Below are 22,930 nucleotides of genomic sequence, written 5' to 3' on the forward strand. Positions count from 1 at the left end.
TAGGTGGTGGTATTGGTGGTGGAGGTATTGGTGGTGTTGGTATTGGTGGTGGTGGTATTGGTGGTGTGGTTGTTAATAAAACAGGGTTTTGAAAACAACCCGTCAGGTGGCTTTAGTACAGATGACATGTAACACAGATGTGCTGTTGTCAGCTTCAGCCCATTAGCACAGGATTATGTGCTACCTAGAATTCACATGACTTAATTAGCTAATCATTTCTAAATCCATTTTACTTGGGGGGTGGGGGGGGTTGAAATCGACACAAGATAATTCCAGGTTAAAGTGTTTGAAAGCAGGCGCCCATGTCATGGGGGCATGGGGGCTGCCGTGCTGCTTAAAAAAACATATACGGTTTCAGCTGAAGCAGGGCATGTCCGGCCTGCAGTAAAAGAAACTCAATAATGTAAATAATGCTTACAGACTAAATAACAGGTCCCATGTAACAACTGAATTAAAGGGGCCATTCTCCATGGGAGGGTACAAATGAAAACAAGGCCGTACTAAGGAGGGACTAACAAGCCTATTAAGGAATCCGAAGGCAGCATTTTCGAAAGACAATGACACAAGCCAGTGAAAAACATGGGAGGAGAGTGGGAGTGGCTTCTCTCCTATATTCTACTACAGCAGTCTCACAAATCGAGCAGCGCATGCGCTGTGCCACCAGGCTCGACCTAAAAACGGCAGTGAGAAAGGTTCACATTAGAACCAAAATGTTTTGCTGTTGTCCTCCTCTCACTAAAAAGAAACAAGGTGAATTTCCCTGCACCTACGGATTAAAATTAAAGCCGTCTGGAAGGCTGTGTGTCGCTCCTCCTCTCCCCTCCAAAGCGAAGTTGTTGATTTGTTGACATAGAGTTGGCCGAGCCATGCGCCTGCCATTGTTTGTTTAGGTTTCTGATCAGCCCTGATTACATGCGGAGTCGGTACTATAGAAAACAATGCATATTACCAGCAATTAACAAAACACATTTAAATAACGGGCGCCTGCTGAAATATTAAGCGTGGCACCCATGTTGTTGTTAATGCTCACAGTTTATCACGGAGCCTAGGCGCAGGACAGCAATGAGGATCAGAGTGTAAGTACAAAAGCAGGCGCTATTGAAGTAGAGTTGGGTGAGCCATGCGGCCGCCATTATTCACTTAGTTTCCCGGTCAGTGGTGGCATTGCTGCCGTAAAAAAATGCAAAGTATTAGCTATTGAAGAGCTGCGTGTGATGGTAGTGTGAACGTTATGAGTGATTAAAGCGCAGGGCCCGTGTTAATAATATGAAAGCGGGCGAAAACCAGCTGAAGCAGGGCATGTTGTGCCTGCAGTAAGAGAAACTCATTAAAGAAAATAGTGCTTGCAGACAAAAAAAAAGACGTACATTGTCAGAGCCGAAGTAAAAGGGCCAGTCGCCATGGGATGTTACAAATGAAGACAAGGCGGTACCAAGGAGGGACTAACAAGTCTATTTACGAATCAAAAGCCAGCATTTATGAAGGACAATGACAGAAGCCAATGAAAAATATGGGCGGAGAGTGGGTGAGGCTTCCAGTGCATACTCTAACACAGCATGCCTTGCAGAGCGAGCACTGCATGTGCGCTGCCGCTAGGCTCGACCTCAGAAGGATGCGCTGCACCAGCAGAACTTAGTCAGTTGCCGGACCCCATTTAAAATACATAAGAAAAGCAAGATGGGGTATGTGGCGGGCAGCATTAGGAAGGGTTGCGTAAATGTGCAAGTGCGCGCAGTGCATTACAAAGAGGAAATAGGGAGAAACACAGGAAGCACCTGCAGTACCATGGAGTGCCCAAAACTAAATAAAACGAGTCTGTGCATGTGCTGTGGAAGGATGCAAGTCATACTATTAGAACGCTGTGAGACTAAAATGTTTCTGGGGAGGATAAACACCAGATCAACACCATCCAATCAAGGGCAGGCAGCTGATATACACAACAAAGCTGTGCAGTCATAAGCATGCGGCTGATCCAAATCCTGCTCTGTGTATATTGGAAACAATAGTTCTGGCAATCAGTCATCTATAGCTATTCGTAGCCTATATATAAAACTCACTAACTGATCTGAAATAGATTCCCTGTGGTATGTCACTGTTATATTATATGTTCATTCTCAGATCTCCGTGTGTGTAAACGGTTGCCTCCTAAGGTTGTTGATTCCTTGTCAGATGAGCCCTTCCGTTTTTCCCACAGCCTCATTAACTCACTTGACAAAAGAGGTTTCCGACGTTTAGGTTATCTGCTGCTGAAGGAGCCTTGAACATGTCTTTTTTCTCCTCCAGCTGTTGCCCGGTTGTAAACTCAACTGCGCAGCACACAGAGCTTACTCTAATTTCCTGGTGAGAGCTACCTTGTTGAATTTCGTAGATGGTTTCAATGTTTCATTTGTGTTAATTAGGTTTTGGCGATGGAGCTTGTAATTTGATCCAGTGTGTTCTCCGTGATGCATTTACTTTGTTGAAACAGCAACATTGTAATTGCTGATTTATAGCTTTTTTTGCTTGAAAGTGTTTTTCTTTGTTTGCTTTAGCTTTTGCTAAAGGCCCAGTGCTATTCTAGTCAACTCACACATTTGTTTGTCTTTCTTTGCTGTTGCGACTCGTTGGATTTACTCCTCTGTTTGTTTAAGTAATAAAGACCCATATGTACTTTCTTAAATATGTAACTACAATACTGTCCCATTATTAAAAGAATCTTTTATGCAATATATTTTTCTGTATGCTTTCACTAGTAACAAATCAAACTTATTCGTCTGACTCTCATCTGAAATACACTTCTTTTTGGGCATAACTTGTATCTGTTAACACAATCTGTTTAGCAATGTGGACAACCATTACAACTTTCTCCACCATTACACCTGCAGTACCACCACCACAATTACCATCATCACCACAACAATTACCACCACCACAATGACACCACCAGTACCCCCACCACTTCACTCCACTTATCATGGTTAGCACCACCACCATCATTTGCACCACCACCACTTCATTTATCACTACCGTTGTCATGCAAGCAACCATTACAGCCACTGCCAAATTAGCATCACCAGTAATACCACCATTACCACGACAATTACAAGTACAATTACCATCACCACTTCCATTACCACGTCCGTATCCACTAACAAGTTCATGACAGCTGCCAAGTCCATCACCACAATCATTACCATAATTCTCATCACCATACCATTACCACCACCATTATCACTAACACTGCCAGCACCAGCACAATCGTTAACAGTACCATTATCACTATTGCCACAGCCACCACCTTTATCACCACATACACAGTAAGAACAGTGGCAGGGTATAAGATGCTGCACCAATTACTTGTGTTCTCGTACAATATCTAATACATATTAGTTATTTCAACCAGTAGTGGTCCAACAAATGCCCACCTCCCGAAACCAGCCACCAATTTGGTTTCAAATATAAAACAGATATACAGAAAGAAGGGAGAGGCAATGCTATAATGACCAAAGAGTTAATCTCTTTCATTCATCACAGACGATAAAAGAATAAATGAGTTCTGTAGCCGGAAATGTTCTTAGTCTTTTTTTATTTCAGTTTTGTATGTATAGCAGCAAAACAGCCAACGCATTTCACCCTTTCAGGCTTCTTCAGGGCAACTATAATGTGTCGCAGAGTCTTCGGCTCAGAGTTTCCCGATACTCATTCTAGACACTTTCAAATTTCAGGATATACACTTTTATAATTTAGTATCAGAGTTACTGTAGGTACATATTCTGGTCCACGTTCCTCTTTCCAATTCAGCAGGTCCTACTACCACACCAATAAGTGAATGCGCTCAATCGCCCAATCTTTCAAAATCAAAAAGTTGTCCTTCTATGTGTTTGAGTCCACACCCATGGTAAGTCCAAGGACCTCGAGTAATAGACAGTAATGGCGGCGCTCAATCGCTACCCCTATTCAGCGTGGAGACTCCTCTTCCATACACAGGTCTGGGAAACTCCGAGCCGAAGACTCTGCGAAACATTATAGTTGCCCTGAAGAAGCCTGAAAGGGTGAAACACGTTGGCTGTTTTGCTGCTACACATACAAAACTGAAATAAAAAAACGACTAAGAACATTTCCGGCTACAGAAATCATTTATTCTGTCATCGTCTGTGATGAATGAAAGAGATTAACTCTTTGGTCATTATAGCATTGCCTCTCCCTTCTTTCTGTATATCACCTTTATCACCACCAATGTCATTACCAATACTACAAATATTACCATCATCACGTTACATCATCACGCTACAATATCTTTCACCATTACTATTCCCATTACCACTACCCCACCACCAAAACCATTACCACACCATTACCACCATCACCAATATCTTTACCAATAATACCAGGATAATTAACAACACTACTGTCATCGGAATTATCACCAATACCACTATCACCATCATCACTATTTTCACACACCATTACCAGGCTTATCAGCAACACCATTTCCAATTCAATACCATCTCACCATTACCCCCACCCCTACCACCATTAACATCACCAGCATTGTCATCATTACAATCAACACCCTCACTTGTGTTATCACCAACACCACTGTTATTTCCAGCACCACCACTATCTTGACTTCCCCTTTTACTATCACTATTGCCACTATCACCACCACTACTGCTACCACCACCAAGACTGCCCTTATCATCAATATCTTCACAGCAACTAACACCACCGCAAACACTATCATATCACCAATATAACTATTCTAATCAACATCGCCACTATCACCAACAGTAGTAATACTGCCACTTGCTGCATCACCACTGCTACTACTACCACCACTGCTACCACCATCCTCATCACTATATTCCCCATCTCTAACATTCTCCTCAGTAGTACACCAGCACCATAATTGACACTAGCAATATCACCACCATCAGTCGGTCTAAAGCTAGAGTCATTGACCTTGGATCTGGGGAACCGGGTGCTAGTCTCGGCAGGGACGTTCAAAATCTTGTGATCGTGGGCAAATCAATTACTCTCACCATTCTTAACAAAAAAGAATACGTCCATCTGTAACGCAAATGGGGCTCATGCAAAGCGCTGTGATACCTTTGGGTCTAGTTTGCTCTATACAATCCCCCCCAAATAACTACTATAAGTATGACAACTATGATCACAAGCCCCACTACTAATACCATCTCCACCATTATTATTACCAGCACTACCATCATTACTACTTCCTCTGCCACCAGGAGTTCCTCCTCCACAGCATTCCTATATATTTGTGTGTGCAAAGAACACTGCATGTATGTGACGATAATGTGTATGTCTGAGAAAAAGTGTAAGTATGCATGCATGTAAGAGACATTGTTCTTTTGGATAAGTACGAAAAAGCCCAGCTCTATGTGCTTTGCCAGTGCTTGTTCTGAAATGCGCTGCTCCTAACCAGCTGCTGAACTCTGCATAGCCTTATGTTGGTGTTGCTCTGCTAAAACTACCAAGTCTACTGTCTATGTAGCCTGTGTCTAGAAATAGTCCTGACTCTGCCCCCAACATCTACTCATAGTCTGAATGGAGTTAGACATCCATGCTTGTACATTTTTAGGAATTATTTTAGCAGTTCACCTCACTGTAGGCACCTATGTATCCATAAACTACATACCATAAACTGCAACCACATCATAACACAAATAACAATTTACACACACTCAGTAGCACAACAAATATTAAAGACTGCTCTCAAGACAATCAATCAATCAAGTGTCCTGTAAAGCGTGACTGCTCACCTGTAAGGGTATCAAGGTGCTGGGGGGAATGAATAAAATAATCATCAGAAGGCATGATTGTGAGACTGATTTTTGGGTGCACATCTTTCATACAAAAGATTGTAGGTATCTTTATGCTCCACCTTGCATGCACTTGTCTCCGCTCACAAATACTGCTGCTTCAGGACGAGTTTTCTTGCAGGCATGGATTTGTTTAGCACATCTGTGTACATGATGGTGTTCTTTAATGAAGACATGTATAGTGTAAAGTTTGTAAGAGAGTATGTGTATGATAATTACATGAAGCACAACCACGGGCCATAAATGCAACCTCTGTTAGACCATTGATTCCAACTTCTTCAATGTACCTGTCCCTGGAGTTCCTTGGTGTTCCTTTAAAAAGTTACTCTGGACTGTCCTAGCTCCACAGTCCACTCCTTTACTCAATGCTTTATGAAGCAATAGAAACAGAATAAAGAAAACATAACTTGTTTTGTTTGCAAGATTTGTTCCTTGTCCCAGACCATCCCATAGCATCTTACAAAATGGGAGTAAAAACATGCATCAGTTTTTTTCCTGACATACAGTATGAATAGGCTTCTTAGTGAACAGGTTATCTGGCAACCATATATGATACTAGACCCTTCTGTTCTCTTTATAGGAACTTCTACTAATGACCTGAGGTACTGTACGCTTTGTACTGAGTTCATCGTAAACACTAGTGGCCTGTGGTACTGTGCTACCCCTTCTGCCGATTTGAGAGTAATCTATAGTAAAGGCATGAGGTACTGACCCCTTTTGCATGTCTTCAGATGGACCTCAAGAGGCATCCTCAGAGGGACCTAAGGGCTATTGAGTGATACTGCAAATTCAAACCAGCACTAGAAATGACTGATTAATGGGGCAAATCTAAACATGGAACTAGGATTAATGAAGAATATTACAATGTTGAATATGCATTAAGGATTGCTGAGTGATAAGCCACATATGAAAAGGAGTAATGGTGGTAGTTTCTGACATATGGTAGACATTCTTGGCTAGATGGCATCCATTCTTGTGTAGTTCCTGCACTGTCATGAGAGCATTCATTGTTGACTTATTGTAGGCACTCTTTGAAAACCCCTTAGTTTAATGCTTGCTCTAGCATAATGATGTTGATCATTTATGTAAATGGATGGTCTGCATTTATGGTGGCACTGGGCGCAGCCTTAGTGAAATGCTTGCCCGCAGTAATATTGGACATCCTTGACACTTTTAAAAACTATTAATACTGCTTTTGTACATTCAAGCTGTATGGTTTGTGCAACCTTTTCACATCTATGTATGCACTTACTAATTTACCCAGCCACCCATCAATACACTAACTTCATCCATGCATCCATTGATGAACTCACCTTATGCTTAACCAAGACCTCAGTCATGCATGCAGCGAACCGTTAGCCTATTATCAAATTCACCCACTCACCCCTCCACAAAATCACACTCATAAGCTCACCAATCAATAAGGAAATACTATAATAAGTGAATCTACTTTGCCAATGCTTTACCAATGCTTGTTCAAATATACAGCCATAGCATTAGTATTGTTTCCTCAACTCTCTGGCTGTCTGTTTGCGCCTGTTAGGTAAAAACAGAGACTTTAAAGGAGACCTCATTACACTATTTAGTGCATCACACCAGATGGGGGGGGGGGGAGTTTTTCCAGTGTCTTAGCCTAAGCAAATACATTTCCATACCTTGGCCTATTCTGATGACATACTTTACCAAAAATATACATTAGAATCACATGCTTGCCCCCGAGTAGGTGAACAACTTTTGATCATGTCATATAAATTAGATTATGTAGCTTGGCGCTCTTCTGTAGGTTGGGAGCTACAAGGAAATGAACAATTAAAACACAGACTATGCCATGAATTGACTTTAGTACCGACTCCTTGCTTCTGAAGTGTGAACCAAGACAGTGACAGCCATATCTGTTCTTGAGATCAAAAAAGGTCTTTCAATTTAGCTTTCTGAAAGTTGACTTTAATTGGTTTTATAATGTACACAAAAGTACTTTACCTCATGTGTCTCTGATAAACTGCATTCAGTAAGATGACTTGTTCTCTCAGTGTGAATCCTAGCAGGATGCAGAGTATGTAGAGAAGTCCGGGAACCCTGGAAAATTTTCAAAATAGGAAATTATAAATATGTCTACCATGTCTGTTGGAAAAATGCATGGCATAGTTATACTTGTTACCGTCCTAATAACAGCAACTGGAAGAGGCAGTTCTCTATGCAAATAAACACGAGAACAGGTGTACTGTTATGTCATGCCATGCATGTTCTGTTGAGGGCATCGTGGCAATTTGCAGGTGTATAGGAGGAGCTTGAGGGCCTTATGCGAAGAGCCAGATTTACAACTTCTTGCAGAATTCAAGAAGCTATGAGGAGGCTCTAATGTGGTGTGGGGGTTTGTTCCATGCTTCTAGGAGTGATGCGTGAGAAGGCACAACCTCCTGATCTGCTTTTGAATATATGTGGCTAGGACACTAATAAAGGTTCGGATTAGCAGATGAGTAGTGGTGCAGCTTACCTGAACATCAGCATGAAGTTCCATCAAACTTCCTTTGATGGAACTTCATGCCGATGTTCAGGTAAGCTTGATTGAAGATCTGCACATGTGTTGTGTACTTCTTTGTATAGGTAGATAAGAAGCTTGAACTGCACACACTTCTGTAAGGGGAGCTAGTGTAGTTCCTTTAGGTGTGGTGTGATGGCAGATGGGTATGGTAGGTTGAGTACCAGTCTGGCTGCTGCATTCTGGACAGCCAGGCGTCTTTTTGTGAGTTTGTTGGTGATTCCCACGTAGAGAGTGTCTCTGTAGTCCAGTCTGCTGGTGAGTAGGGCTTGGTTGACAACTTTCTTGGTGTTGCTGGGTAGCCACTTGAATATCTTTTTGAGCATCCTCAGGGTGTGGACGAAGGTCATGTCAACAGCGTTTACTGAGGCGGGCATGTTCAGCTTGCTGTTGAAAAATAATCCTGAGGTTTCTTGATGGAGCGCTGGTGGTGCAGGGGGGTCCGAGGACCAGAGACCACCAGGCAGAGTCCCTCAGCAAGGCTTCTTTTCGAAATATCATCACTTTGCTCTTCTCTTCATTAAGTTAGAGACAGTTGGACTTCATCCAGGTGGACACTTCGGCCATGCAAGAGTAGAAGTTTTTCTAGGTATTGTGTGTTCAGTTGTGTGTCTTTGGTGTAGGTCAGTATGTTGATATTGTGTGCACAGATGACATCTACCAGTAGCCTCCTGTAGATGTTGATAAACGGCCTGAGTGAGGACTCCTCAAATGAGTTTCTGGGCTTCTGAAAAGCGTTTACTGAGGCGGGCATGTTCAGCTTGCTGTTGAAAAATAATCCTGAGGTTTCTTGATGGAGCGCTGGTGGTGCAGGGGGGTCCGACGACCAGAGACCACCAGGCAGAGTCCCTCAGCAAGGCTTCTTTTCGAAATATCATCACTTTGCTCTTCTCTTCATTAAGTTAGAGACAGTTGGACTTCATCCAGGTGGACACTTCGGCCATGCAAGAGTAGAAGTTTTTCTAGGTATTGTGTGTTCAGTTGTGTGTCTTTGGTGTAGGTCAGTATGTTGATATTGTGTGCACAGATGACATCTACCAGTAGCCTCCTGTAGATGTTGATAAACGGCCTGAGTGAGGACTCCTCAAATGAGTTTCTGGGCTTCTGAAAAGTATGGTGTCACGTTCACTGTTTGCGTCACTCCAGTAAGAAAGGTGTAGATCCACTGGAGGGCTGGTCCTTGGGTGCCTGTCTAGTAAAGTTGCCTGATCAGGGTGGGGTGGGAGAATGTGTTGAAGGCTGCAGAGAGGTCAAGTAGGAGGAGGGTTGCTGTTTCTTCACTGCCAAGGATCACCTAGATATTGTCTGTTGCTGTGATAAGAGCTATCTCGGTACTGTAGTTTGGCATGAAGCCTGATTGCGTGGTGTCAGCAAGCTGGTGGTTGACAAGATTGTCAGTGGGGCATCTGTTGATAGGACCTTGGCAGGGTATGTTAGGAGGGCGATACATCTGTAGTTCGGGAGTTTGGCAAGGTCTGCTGACGGCTTCTTTAGGATGGCTGTGACAGCCGCATGCTTCCAGGCTTTCGGGAAAGTGACTGCATCGATGAAGGTGTTGAGGATGGGGGTGAGGGTGAGGGCTCTGCTGATGGGGGTAGAACCTTTGTCAAAGACATGGTAGGGGCAATGGTCAGATGGGGCCCTGAAGTGGATGCTCTTCCTGATTGCTGTGGTTTCCTCTGTGGTGATTGGGTTCAATGTTGTCTGGGTGTTGTCTGTGTCCAATGCTGAGTGCTAATTGCAAGGATGATGAGGTGCCATTGTGGGCCCAAGTTGGTGTACATGGCTGTGATTTGTTTGCAGCTGAAGTCTGTCAGGTCGTTGCACAGTCCTTAGGTTTGGGGTAATGGTGCTAATGCTTGCTGCTGTTGTGGTCAAGTCCTTGATGATAGCGAAGATTTCTTTGCTGCTCTTGGAGTTGTTGTTGACGCATTTAGTTAGGGTCTTCCTTTTGATTTGCCGGTGGTACAACCTTCAGATGGATTTAAATACTTTTTTTCTGATTATTCTGGGGTCTCTCTCCTCCTCCATTCAAGTTGCTTGTAGTGCTGGTTGGTCATATTGAGTTCCTTCATGTACCAGCTGGCTTGCATTTGCGTTCTTGTTACTTGGCTTCTTTTTCGACAGGCTAGGGATTAGGTGCAAGCTGTTATCCAGGTGTTGAAGTTGTTGATGTTGCTGAATGGGTGCCCTGTGACATATGGTTGTTTATTGTGGGTGGGGGGAGCCCAATTCACCTCAGATATGTTGCTCTATTGTCAGCGGTCAGGGCATGGTGGTTCTTCTTTGGTGGGGATATGTTGATTGAGAAACTTACAATGGTGTGTTCAGTTCAGGTGATGGGAGTGTGTGTGTTGATCATGATACCATTAAGAGAGGTAAAAATGGGGCCCAGTAAGTGGGTGGTGGCTGAGACATGTTGGATGAGTCTGAGGTTACAAGGCTTTCGAGATTGCAATTGAGCTGCAGTCAGCCAGGTCTTCTAGTTGAAAATTGAGGTCTCCTACTAAGAGGATGTAATTGGTTGAATCAATGATTAGAGGGGTGATGAATTCCAGAAAGTTGCTGGTGAAGCTGGCTCGGGGTACTGGGGTTGGTACCACTAGGGTTCTCATCAGGGTGAAGTTGGCTGTGATTTGCAGTTTGAAGTTGATTTGTTTTATGTTTTCGGTTCCAGATTCTGGGTTGGTGGTGCAGCTGATGGGGTCATTGAATTCTATGGTGATCCCTCCTCCTGGAATGTGTTGAAGGTCTTGCTTAATGATTTTGTAACTGGTGAGGATGGTTGCAGCAATGTCTGGTGTTGCTGCTGTGGTTAGCAATGTTTTGATGAGAAAAAGAAGGTCTGGATCAACATCGTCCTTTAGGTCTCAGACCTCCTTGGAGTGGTTGCTGAATGAGCAGGTGCTGAGAAGCATGCACAATATCAAGGATTAGAGTGTAGGTGGATGTTGGTATGTGGTAACTTGATTGTGTGGGGTGTTGGATGCTGTTGGTGTTGTTGTTATGGTGAGTGTAGGAGTAGTGGGGTGGTGGTGCAGGTGAAAGGGAAGGATGTGCAGATGACAGCTCCTTCCATGTTGTGACATGGCATCAGAATGGAGAGCGGTGTTTGGGGTGAGGGAATGGAGGAGCGCGGGGTGATATCAGTGGGTCAGGGGAGGACTAGGGTTTCTGGTGCTGGGGACAGTCCAGGCATGGATGAGTGCAGACAGGCTTGCCTTTGGAGCACAGTTAGAGAACCAGTGTGCTGCCGCAAAGCGTCTGCACTGCAACTGCCATTAAGTAGGTCCTGGAAAAGGGATAAGCACAAGAGGTGGTGGGTGGGGCTGGGAGGGGAGCAGGGAGGTGGGAACGGAATGGAGCAGAAAAGGTACACGGTGAGGAGTAATTAGGGAGTGTTGTTGAGGGAGGGAGATGCTGAAAGGGCACAGACAGGGCACAAATGGGACAGTATGGCAAAGATAAAAGCAATGAAAAACACTGGCACAAAATAAGGAAAGTCAGCATAAGGGCACAAAACAAGGAAAAAGGCCAAGAACATTGGTACAAACACAAGAGTAAGGCAAAATTGGTACATACACAAGGAAAAGGAAATCAGAGCATTTATGACTAAATACAAGAGAAAGCAGAGGTGAGAAGGGCACAGATGAAAAAGAAATGGTGAGGAGGGAGAGAGAGATGAAGACAGAGAGGAGAGCTCAGTGGGAGCCTCTAGGTGCTGGAGCCAGGTCCAAAAGGGATTTGGCCAGTTTGGAGGACTGCCCCCAGGAAAGTCTAAGGGACTAGGGCCAACACTGTCATTAGAAAATGGCACAACATACAACGTACCTACGTCATGCATTCTTCATCAAAAACAATGAAAATGCCATCTGAGGTGTCCCTTATCTTTTATTAACATCTGAAAAGAGCCAATGTTGTCCTAGTCAGAAATAAAAATAGCATACCTATTATTTTAGTAGCTCTCCAGAGACCCTGGGTTTACCTTTATCTTTAGTGAACCTCTTAAATGTTCTATTCAATTACTGGATTGCAATCGAATGTCATACTCATGCGTATCAATAAGTAAAAAACTATACATTTTCATTATGAACCAACCACCAGTACCCTGACGTGTTCGCTGAACATACAAAATGATAAATGTATGGCCAGAAGCCATCTTGGATTATGCAATTATTACTTACACTACACAATAAACATTTCTGTTACCTTTGTGCAATGTGTAGTATGCTTGTGTAGTATGCAGGTACCACTGTGTAGGACCTATACCTACACTTTAAAGACAAGAACACCTATCTGCAGCTAATAGGGCAAACAAGGCTGGGCTGTCTGTCGGGCACATCTCCAGACAGTTCATTTACGAAATGTCAACATAATAGAAAGAAAGGGTAGAATTCTGAATTGTATTTATCTCACTAAGCGCAGGAGTGATCCCAGTTGGGTGCAATGTTATGTTAGTAATTTTTCCAGCGATTATGGTTTACGATCATGGTATTCAAGTAACCAAAATGCCTGGGGTAACAGAAATGGCATATGTCCAATGACAATCACAAAACATAATGTCATGTGCCCTTTGAAACTACTGACCACAAAACAGATATCAATGAAGATAACAAACCCCATAATATAGGCAAGACTGATACAACAGCAAAACCTGTACTAATCAAACAAATTCTAGATTAGCGTTTATCTTTACTCTAGGGAACTACTACCATGCTATGCCCGGGGTGGGGGGGATCACTGACCCTTTGGAATGCCCACATTGGCCAACGTTTAACTTCATAAACTGAATTCCAGCATTAAAATCCCAGACACAATCTAAATGTTTAGGCACACCCATAAAATTCCTAGGCCCAGCACCAAATGCCAGCCTCCTGTACAATGGTGAGGCATCATCATATGCCCTGTTACACCAATCACATGTCCAGAACCAGCCTCAAATGACTAGCCAAAATCATCATAAGCACAGCCATAATCCCATCTGCACAGGCATACCCCCACATGCATAGGCATTATTATTTCTTCTCATATCACTTTTGATTATTAGGGATCACCTTGATAAAATGTTGGCTGGTGACCACGTAACAATAATGTACTGTGCATTTCATCAAATACAACCAATAGTCAGATCAAATGATCAACTCCGCCCCAGGAGAGACATGGAAAAATCCTAAATTATCGGTTTCAACAACGTTACTTCTGTGATTGAACCTCCTCTTTTATGATTGATTGGCTCCCCAATGAGAGGACACCATCTCAGTACCTCATGCCTGAATAGACTCGATTGGTCAACTCCTGAATTGACACGCTATGTTGAGGGCCTAAAAGATCTAATAAGAGCAGATCGTTACAAGAAAATCCAATGGTTACAGAATGTTAGGTCTATACTAGTAAACATTGGCATGGCTGCTCTTTGGGAGAATCCTGAAAACACTCCATTTCCCTCTAAAGCACAACTGAAGGAAAGATATTTTGGATGGGTGGTTGGCAACATTTCAGGAATAGTGATCTCTTGACATTAACGGGCCAATTCTTAGTGGCTAAACCAACACAAAAGCTAGAATCTTACTGGGACATCATTACGAAGCCTCACGATAGAAAGCTCTTTTTCCAATTGAGAGTGGGCACGTTACCTGTTAAGTCTTTCACTGCAAGTTGGGGCATAGCAGATGACACTTCTTGCCCCATTTGTCATGCAAACTTGGAGTCCCTTGCCCATTTGCTATTTGTGTGTTCTGCTTACACAGTTCCACGGCACACATGGCTGGCCCCAATCTGTAGAGTTCTGGGTACTCGAAAGTGTGAGGTAGCACTTAGATTAATCCGTACTGAAACATGGTCACCACTTGTTATAGCCCTAGCTAAATTTCTAGGATGGGCATGGATTATAAGATCAAATGCGATTGCGGCATTATAGCTAATGTATATTGTATGTTGTATTCATTATTTTTCTTGGCTGCTAATATAATGTCGGGGTTCTTGTTTTCCTCATATTTTAATGTTTTAAAGCTTTAAATGTAAAAAGTCTCCCTTGTATATATGTATATATTCTTGAGAGGAGCATATGAACTTTTATTGTTGTTTTTATATATCTCTCTGTTTTTTTAAATATATATATTGGTGGTAAATTTCCCTTTTAACAGCTTTGTATACTTTGGTCATATATTTTGTACTGGATTCAGCTTTCATGACTATTTGTCGAATAAAGCTATTATGACTGACTGACTGACTGACTCGATTGATCACCCAAAGAGAGAAACTATAGCAGGAACACTGCTACTAGCTCAACCAAACATTGAACTGTTCAATCATCATCTGATAAATCCCCTGTATTTACCAGGCCTAACACATAAACTGATCAGGGTTGATTGGCACTCCAACACAATTTTTCCTTTTTTCCTACTTCTTATAGCACAAGCTTTGCTTAAGAGCACATGGGAACTGTGAGAAATTAGGTTGTTGGTTGACTAGGTGTGAGCCCTGGTCAAGCAACAGCCTCAATTCTTTGCAGGGTGAACTACAAAAAGTCACTAAATTAACTTCTGCTTAACCCTTGATAACTTGGCACAAAAAGCATTCAGGCTTAACTTAGAGGCAACGTGTAAAGTACTTATGCAGCCCACAAACAGTAATAAGTTGAAAACACACACAAGAAAAATCCCACACCAATTTCGGAAAATAGAATAACCAAAACAATAAAAATCCAATCAGTGAAACCGGAGTTATGAATTTGTAAAGAAGAAACTTTAAAGTAGCGCCTAAAAGATAAAAGACCCAACTGAGTGTATATGGTTTCCGTTTGACCGAGGTAAAGTGAAAAGTTAAGGCAGACTGCGATGTAGTGCGGATCGGACAGAAGAAGTGGATTGGACCTGGTCAGTGCTTACCTATGTACTTACAAACTTTTTGATGAAAAAGTGACTGAAAGGTAGAAGTTCATTGACCAAAGGCTGCAGGAGTGTCCGATGAGGGAGCATTGTCATCGGATAGCAGCGGAGCGAAGCAATGGTGAAAATGTTTACCTTCAGACTTAGCCGTCGAGATGAAAGTTGAAATTCTCCAGAGGGACGAAGCACGAGGCTGAGTCAAAGAGAGTTCCCAGATGTCTGATACCCCTCTGGCGAAGGACTGCTGAAATGGATTTGCTGCTGTGGAGAAGAAGGCAGCTGAAGATGCCGCAAGGTCAACCCAACTGGTGATGCACCCCAGGCGGAATGGCAAACAGGTTGGACCCAGTCTCCTTTTGGTTCGCAGGGTATTTCTTAATCAAATTTTGTCTATGTCCTCAGTTTTGGAAAAAGGCCAAACGGGCATCATTAGCACCACAATAAAAGGTCCAGCAGTGGATGGAGACTTCTTGGGGGTTCAGGACTCACACAGGCTGTGGCCAGGTGCGGGTTCAAGATGGTGGGATCCTTTTATGTTGCTGTGAACAGGAGGCCAGACAACTAGTCCTTGGAGTCACTTCTGGAAATCCAGGGGTGAAGTGAAAATGTTGGGCTCTCCAGCAGGGCTGGACTCTAAGGCTTCAAGGCAGGCTCTAGACAGCAAAGCAGTCCTTCCGAGTACCACAGCTGTTTGTACAAGTGCACAGCAGCAGGCAGTTCTCTGAGAGTTCTTCCACAGGTCAAGTAGTTAACAAAATAGTGGGTCATAATGGCCTATTTTATACCCTGGTGCCCTGCTCCCAGAAGGCGTTCTGGAAGTTTCTAGAAAGATCCTTTGAAGTTCAGGGAGTTTCCTGCCTTCCCAGCCCTGCCTCCAAACTGGCTACACTCACAATACAGAGCCGTTAGGCCTAATGTTTAGAGACAGGATAAAGCCTATTCATGTGCAAGTGGGGCTGTGCTCAGCCCCGCCCCCATTCCTGCAAATTGATGGGCCAGTGAGGCTCAACTAATCAAACTATTGGGTTTTTTACCCGTAGAGTTCATCTATTACAAAAGTCCATAAATACAGAGAATGATCAGAGAAAATTACACAATTGCATTAATACCATCATGCATTAAGACTCAGCAAAAACAGTCTGAATATGATAAACATAAACACTATAAATTCATATACGCCATTACATAAAAACCCCTCTTAGTCGAATATTTGCCATAGTTTGAGAAATTTCCAATGTGACCCGGATCTTAATGCATATTTCCTTTCTAACTCCTTAATCCTGTTCAACTTTGACCATAGATGTTCAAATGTTTGAATTCCCACGATCGCCATTTTTGAAGGTCTAAGGATCTAGCTAATAAGACCACAGTATAACGTTTTTTTTTTTTGTAGCGGATCGGCTTTTGGCTCAGGTGAATATCCTAACACAGCTGTCTGTGTGCCTATGGGTTGTTGCAATATCAGTGTGTGCATGCATCATTGATTGATCTCATTCCAAAACTTATACATCCTTGGACAGGACCATATAATATGTGTCTAACTACCCCCTCCCTCTGCGTTACATCTAAAAGTTTGCCAAGAATTCCATATTAATCCTATGAAGGACGGCGGAAGCCCTATATAAAAGCCACTTGGTATACAATTGCATTCGCTAAAAATTGGCAGTCCTTAACCAAGAGAAATTAAACTTATTAATCTTATCCCAGACTGGCAAAGATATCTGATGGTTTTCTTGGACTGCCATTTTGCTTGCACTTTTCAATAAGGTTTCACCAAACATAATTATGCAATAAGGAAACCCGGCTGCTGATAGTCCTATGAGTGTCAGATTCGATCAATTCCTCAACCGGTTCTACAGTTGCAATTATATGTGTGGGATTTAAGTCCTGTAAAAAATGCCTGATTCTAACAAAGGACCTTTGCATCATTTCTATATGGTACTTAATATTGGGTTCTATTTCATTCCAGTTTTTTCAATTCCCGTCCAAAAAATCCCCGATCCTTTCATAGCCATCACTCAGCCACCTAGACGCATTAATTTTATCCACCAAAGGATCCACCTTAAAATACACATCTGATAAAAGGGTTGCAGCATTAATTAAGGGAATATCATAATGTCGGAAGAATTGCCGGCTACGTTAAATATTCCACTATAAGATTTTAAATCGGACATTTTTAGGGTTTTTCATCAGGCGCATTAAACTTATTAATATCATATTCTTTAAAAATTAAACCTAAAAAGAAATTATCATACCTATTAATGTTTAGGGATATATTTAGTCTATATTTGGTGTGTGCAAAATTCACAAAATAATATTCTTTTAAATCGGGGAGTGCCAAGCCACCTTCCTTTACTGGTCTATACAATATATCTAAAGCTAGTCTAGGTGTTTTATTTGCCCATAGAAAAGTCGAAAACATACCTTGCAATTCTTTAAAAGCATCTCAGCAGCACTGCATTCAGAATAGCAGAAAATAAGAAACTACATAGGGGTAAAATTGACATACGACTCAACGCAGCTCGACCCATTATTGACAATGGTAACTTATTCTATTTTAAAAACAGCTCTTTTATCTTATTTAATAGTTGGTCCAAATTTAAAGCATATAAATCGATAACATTTTCCGAAACATTCATTCCAAGGTACCTCTTCGGTCTAGAGTTAGCTGCGGAGTGAGATTCTGTTGCTAAAAGTGTCGAGTGCTGTATTACATAGCAGAATCTCTGTTTTTGCTTTATTAATCCTATACCCTCCAATTAGTTGATATTCCTGAAAAAATCCCAAATATATTTTTGGGACTCTCTAAGTCAGGTTTGAGAATCAAGGCTATATGATCCACGTACACTTTTATATTTATCATCTCTGGAAGTGGAGCTGTTAAATTGCTGTTTAAGCGAATAGCGATTGCCAGTGGCTCGATAAAAAGAGAGAAAAGTATAGGTGACATAGGACAACCTTGCCTTGTACCTCTGTTGACTCTGCACATACCAATATTATTTGAATTAATAATTATTTGTACAGAGGCCACTTTATAAAAAATTAGATGTCATACTAATGATCTTCGTGGGGGGCCTGAATTCAGTGAGAATGCAGAAAAGGCTTTCCCAGCAGACCAGATCGAAAGCCTTCTCGGCATCTAATAACAAGACCTGAGCAGGGATTTTAATTTGGCTAAAATAATCTAAGGCCTCTACTAAAAAGTGGTGTTAAAAATAGCTGCCTACCTGTTACAAATCCACACTGGTCTGAATGTATGATTGACCCTATACATTTACTCATTATATTAGCCAAAATCTTAGTTCTGATTTTATAATCAGTATTTAAAAGGCTTAAAGGTCTGTATGAGTTGACATCCTCCTTATTATTATTTTTTTTGGAAAGCTAACCAGAACCTCCCTTTGAAATGAGGGAGATATACCACCCTCTTTTAAAATGTAATTGGCTAACTTCACCAGTTCAGGGTTTAATAATAAACTGAATTTTTTTATATAATTCTTCTCCACATACTTTCCCATTAGCTAATGACTGCACTGCATCTTCCATTTCTTTTAGCGTAATATCTGCCAGCAAACTCTTTACATGACTTATTTGCAGTTTAGGGATTGGAAGCTTGCTTAGAAAATCCCTAAGTTTTAAAATGTTGACCTCCTGTCTGACAGAATAGATAGCTTCGTAATGTTTAAAAAAGCTCCATTGTATTTGTGCTTCCTCTGTAATACAAATGTTAATATCCTTATCTACCAGGGATGTAATCCTGTTACAGGACTGTTGCTCTCTTATGTGCCAAACTAAAACTTTCCCAGCAAATTTGTTCTCTTCATATGTTTTTGGGGAGATATGCAGAATTTGCTGGGTACCCTCTCGGTATAAAAGTGATCTTGCATAGTTCTTTGAATAAGTGTCAATTTGTTTTTACTATTCTTATTTCTTATATTGTTCATTTGCCCGATGAACCTCTAGTTCTATTTGGGTACTTTCTAGTTACTGGGAGCGTTTTATTGCACTATCTTTGCATGAATAGTGGCTTTAAAAGCCTCCCAGGTACTTTCTGTTTTAGCTGTGTCTCTATTTACTTGAAAAAAACAGCTTATTTCGTTACAGACTTCCGAGCACCAGTCTTCATCTCAGAGATGCACCTTATTAAAAAACCACCTCCCTGGCAATTCACAACTTCCAAACCCTGCTATTTCCAATTTTACCAGAGCATGATCGGAAAACCAATCTGAATATGCACACAATTTATAAATATTAAGTTACAGGAGGTAAGAAAGTAATCCAATTGAGTCTTATATTTAGATGAGAAACATGAATATTCTCTCTTATTTGGGAATTTTGCCCGCTACGTATCTATCAGATATAACTTTTGCATGCACTCAGCTAATGCCTTTGCCATCCCAGGTTTATTTTGTTTATGTTTTGCAGAGGTTGAATCCAAATCTGGATTTTGCAAAAAGTTAAAATCACCACCCTTTATCACCGCACAAGGGATGGGTGATAGTGCATGGTGAAGATCTAACATTGGGGAAGGATTATCCTCTATCAGTGCATATATTGTAGCTATTGTTAATCTATTATTGTTAATCAGACCGCTAATAAAGATCTCATCTGCCTTCTTTATCTGTCTGAGATTAAGTCATTTGAAAAGAGAATGATTTGCAAACGAAAATTGCTATCCCCTTATGGGCGGCATTCGCTGTTTAAAAATATTGATCACCTGCCCACTGCCTAAGCATACTATATCTGGGTTCTTTTTTATCCTTATAATGCATCTATTGAATCAATACAATATCAGGGGCAGGGCCTCTCACACATTCTTCGATAGCACAAACTTCGATTTTGTTATTGAGGCCATTAACATTCAAAGCAACAATACATATGGAATCTCTATGCATCTGTATAGCAGGGGATAATACTAGGAACCATGTGGTCTAAAGTGCACTGTGCATACATACTGCAATGTCCGCTTCTAATTAGAGTAAGGTGCATTATTACCTCTTAGAAAACAAACCAGCAGCAATTTACAATCTCGTCCCATTTCGAATTTAAATAACTCATTTCTCAAAACACACCCCTGGAATAAATGTTTTAACATATGCTAACTACTTAAAGTGCACATAAAGAATAAAGTGCAGAGCCTTCATAAATATTTTTAACCTGTTCTGCTTTTCCGCATAACCCGTTATCAAGTAAAGTGCTGCATAAATGTATAATAGAGAATTAATTCCACTAAAAAATCAAATGCATATATGCTGACTAAAACCATCTAAGAAACGGCTAGAGTCAGTTCTAAAACTATTGTCCACCCCTCCGATATCTACACCTTTCATTTTGCCCTTAAAAGTATTCCTTCAAATGCAACATAGATTGATTTCCTAAAGTGTCCTTGTAAAGTAAAGTGCAAGATGCCTAACAATGCTAAACATCTTTGGAGACAATATAGAGGCCTTAGATACATTATAAAAAAAGGGGGGAAACCTCCCCATTCCAAACAAAAGCAGCTAAAGTCATGTTTAACCCATCAAAGATCTTCTCAGATATCATCTCCTTCTATTTTCCCAAGCCCCATTACTTCAGAAGATAGCAGTTTAAGTGCAAAATATACTGCATAGTGTTTAAACAACTTTACACATAAATTCTTTCACAGGCATGATCAGCTAATCAAAATCACAAGATGAACTCTCCTCTTTTTGCCCCCAATAATCACCCTGTGCTTGTACCCTTCCCACCCCACCCTCACCCCCCACCATCTCACAGTGCAAACTGTGGGAGGATAACCCACACCTCCTCCCTGACCCCCCTCAGTCTACGACAGGATCCTTCTTCAAACTCTCAACCCATCGATGTCGAGGCTGGGCTATTCGGCTGCAGCGGTTGTGAGTGTATCTGCTCACATATTTTTAAATAGGACGAGCACAGCGAAAGCTCTTCGCTTTCTGATAGTGGCCCAAATTCTCTTCAAAGTAGGGTTGCCGCTACGGTAACACCTTTGGGATTATCAAATGCCATTAATGAGTTTCACTTCTACAATATTAATTGTCGGTCCCCGCCTAAACATCAATTACATATTTTAGATTTTTTGGAGGATGTGCAACCAGACGCTGCGTTTGTTCAGAGACCTGGCTCCATGAGGGTTCGGCGCCGGATGTTGTGGCGGCTCCCCCGTCTAACTAATCCATTGTCAGGAAGGAAAGGCAACATAGGATAGGCAGCGGTGTGGCAACTGTCTTCAAAAATACTATCAAATGTAAAATTGAAGATTTCCCTGCCCCCAATTGCAAAGCATTACTTTTTGCCCTTGCACTTACTCCTATATTTACGTTCTTTCATATTTTGGTGTATCTCTCCCTTGGCCAAGCTGGAAATTTAGTTCTCTCCTTCCCATATTTAGCCGCTCCTCATATTCTAAAATCAGCTAATTTCACGATCTTGGGTGATATTAACCTTCATCTGGAAGATCCCAAATGCTCCAAAAGTACTTCTCTTATTGTGGATATTGAGACTTTTGTAACTTGAAACTGTGTAATTACAGTCCTACCATGTTGCAGGTCATCTGTTGGTCCCAATTTTCTCCAATCTGTCTGACTTGGCTATTGCCCCCCCTGCCCATTATCAATCAATCAATCAATCAATCAATCAATCAATCAATCAATCAATCAATCAATCAATCAATCAATCAATCAATCAATCAATAAATCAATCAATCAATCAAAAAATCAATCAGGTGTTTGTTAAGCGTGACTACTCACCCGTAAGGGGGGGTTAGCAGGCTCCAGTCCATCAAGGGGGGGGGTCTGTCAAAGAGCCAGGTTTTGAGGTTTCTTGCGAAGATGGGGAGCAGATGTTGTCTGTCTGAGGTGGAGCGGCAGGGCGTTCCAGGCTCGGGCCGTGAGGAAGGAGAAGGATCAGCCTCCCGATCTGGTCTTTCTGGTGCGGGGGACTACAGCGTAGGAGAGCTGGGCAGATCGTAGGGTCCTCTGGGGTGCGTGGAATTTGAGTCGGCTGTTTAGGTATGCTGGTCCGGTGTCGTGGAGAGCCTTGTGGGCATGGGTGAGCATCTTGAAGGTGACTCTAGCTTCAATGGGGAGCCAGTAGAGTGTGCGCAGGTGCTGGGAGATGTGGCAGTGTCTTGGCAGGTCGAGGACCAGTCTTGTGGCGGCCTTCTGAATGTTCTGTAGCTTGCGGGTGAGATTTTTGTTTATTCAGGCATAGCGTGTGTTGCCGTAGTCGAGTCTGCTGGTGACCAGGGCGTGAGTGATGGTCTTTCTGTGTTCGAGGGAGATCCATTTGAAGGTCTTACGTAGGAGCCGGAGGGTGTGGAAGCAGGAGGACGAGACGGAGTTGATCTGGCGGTCCATTTTGAGCTCGGATTCCAGGATGATTCCCAGGTAGCGTGCGTGGTGTGTGGGAATGGGCGGGCTTCCGAGGACAGGGGGCCACCAGGTGTCGTTCCATGCGTCGGGGTTGGTGTTTAGTTGTAGGCAGTTGTTTTTCATCCATTTGGCGACGGCTTCCATGCCTTCTCGAAAATTGTGTCTGGCGGTATTGGGTTTGTTGGATAGGGAGAGGATGAGTTGGGTGTCATCTGCGTATGACACAATGTTGAGTCCGTAGGTTCTGACGATGGGGGCGAGCGGAATCATGTAGACGTTAAAGGGTGTAGGGCTGAGGTAGGACCC

At 42.2% G+C, this 22,930-nt stretch overlaps 1 protein-coding gene across 10 annotated transcripts in view; it reads right to left on the minus strand.

Annotated features, from left to right (window-relative positions):
- The window catches only part of LOC146785255 (galactose-3-O-sulfotransferase 2-like), a 306,791-nt gene that overhangs the window by 34,453 nt on the left and 249,408 nt on the right, over positions 1-22,930 (minus strand). For all 10 annotated transcript variants that reach the window (XM_085634195.1, XM_085634192.1, XM_085634198.1 and 7 more), the window contains one exon: positions 7,806-7,901. In XM_085634195.1, coding sequence (XP_085490321.1) covers positions 7,806-7,901 — 96 coding nt within the window. The remainder of the gene's footprint in view (positions 1-7,805; positions 7,902-22,930) is intronic.

The sequence above is a fragment of the Triturus cristatus genome, chromosome 11 (assembly GCF_964204655.1).
Source record: "Triturus cristatus chromosome 11, aTriCri1.1, whole genome shotgun sequence".
Classification (NCBI taxonomy): domain Eukaryota; kingdom Metazoa; phylum Chordata; class Amphibia; order Caudata; family Salamandridae; genus Triturus; species Triturus cristatus.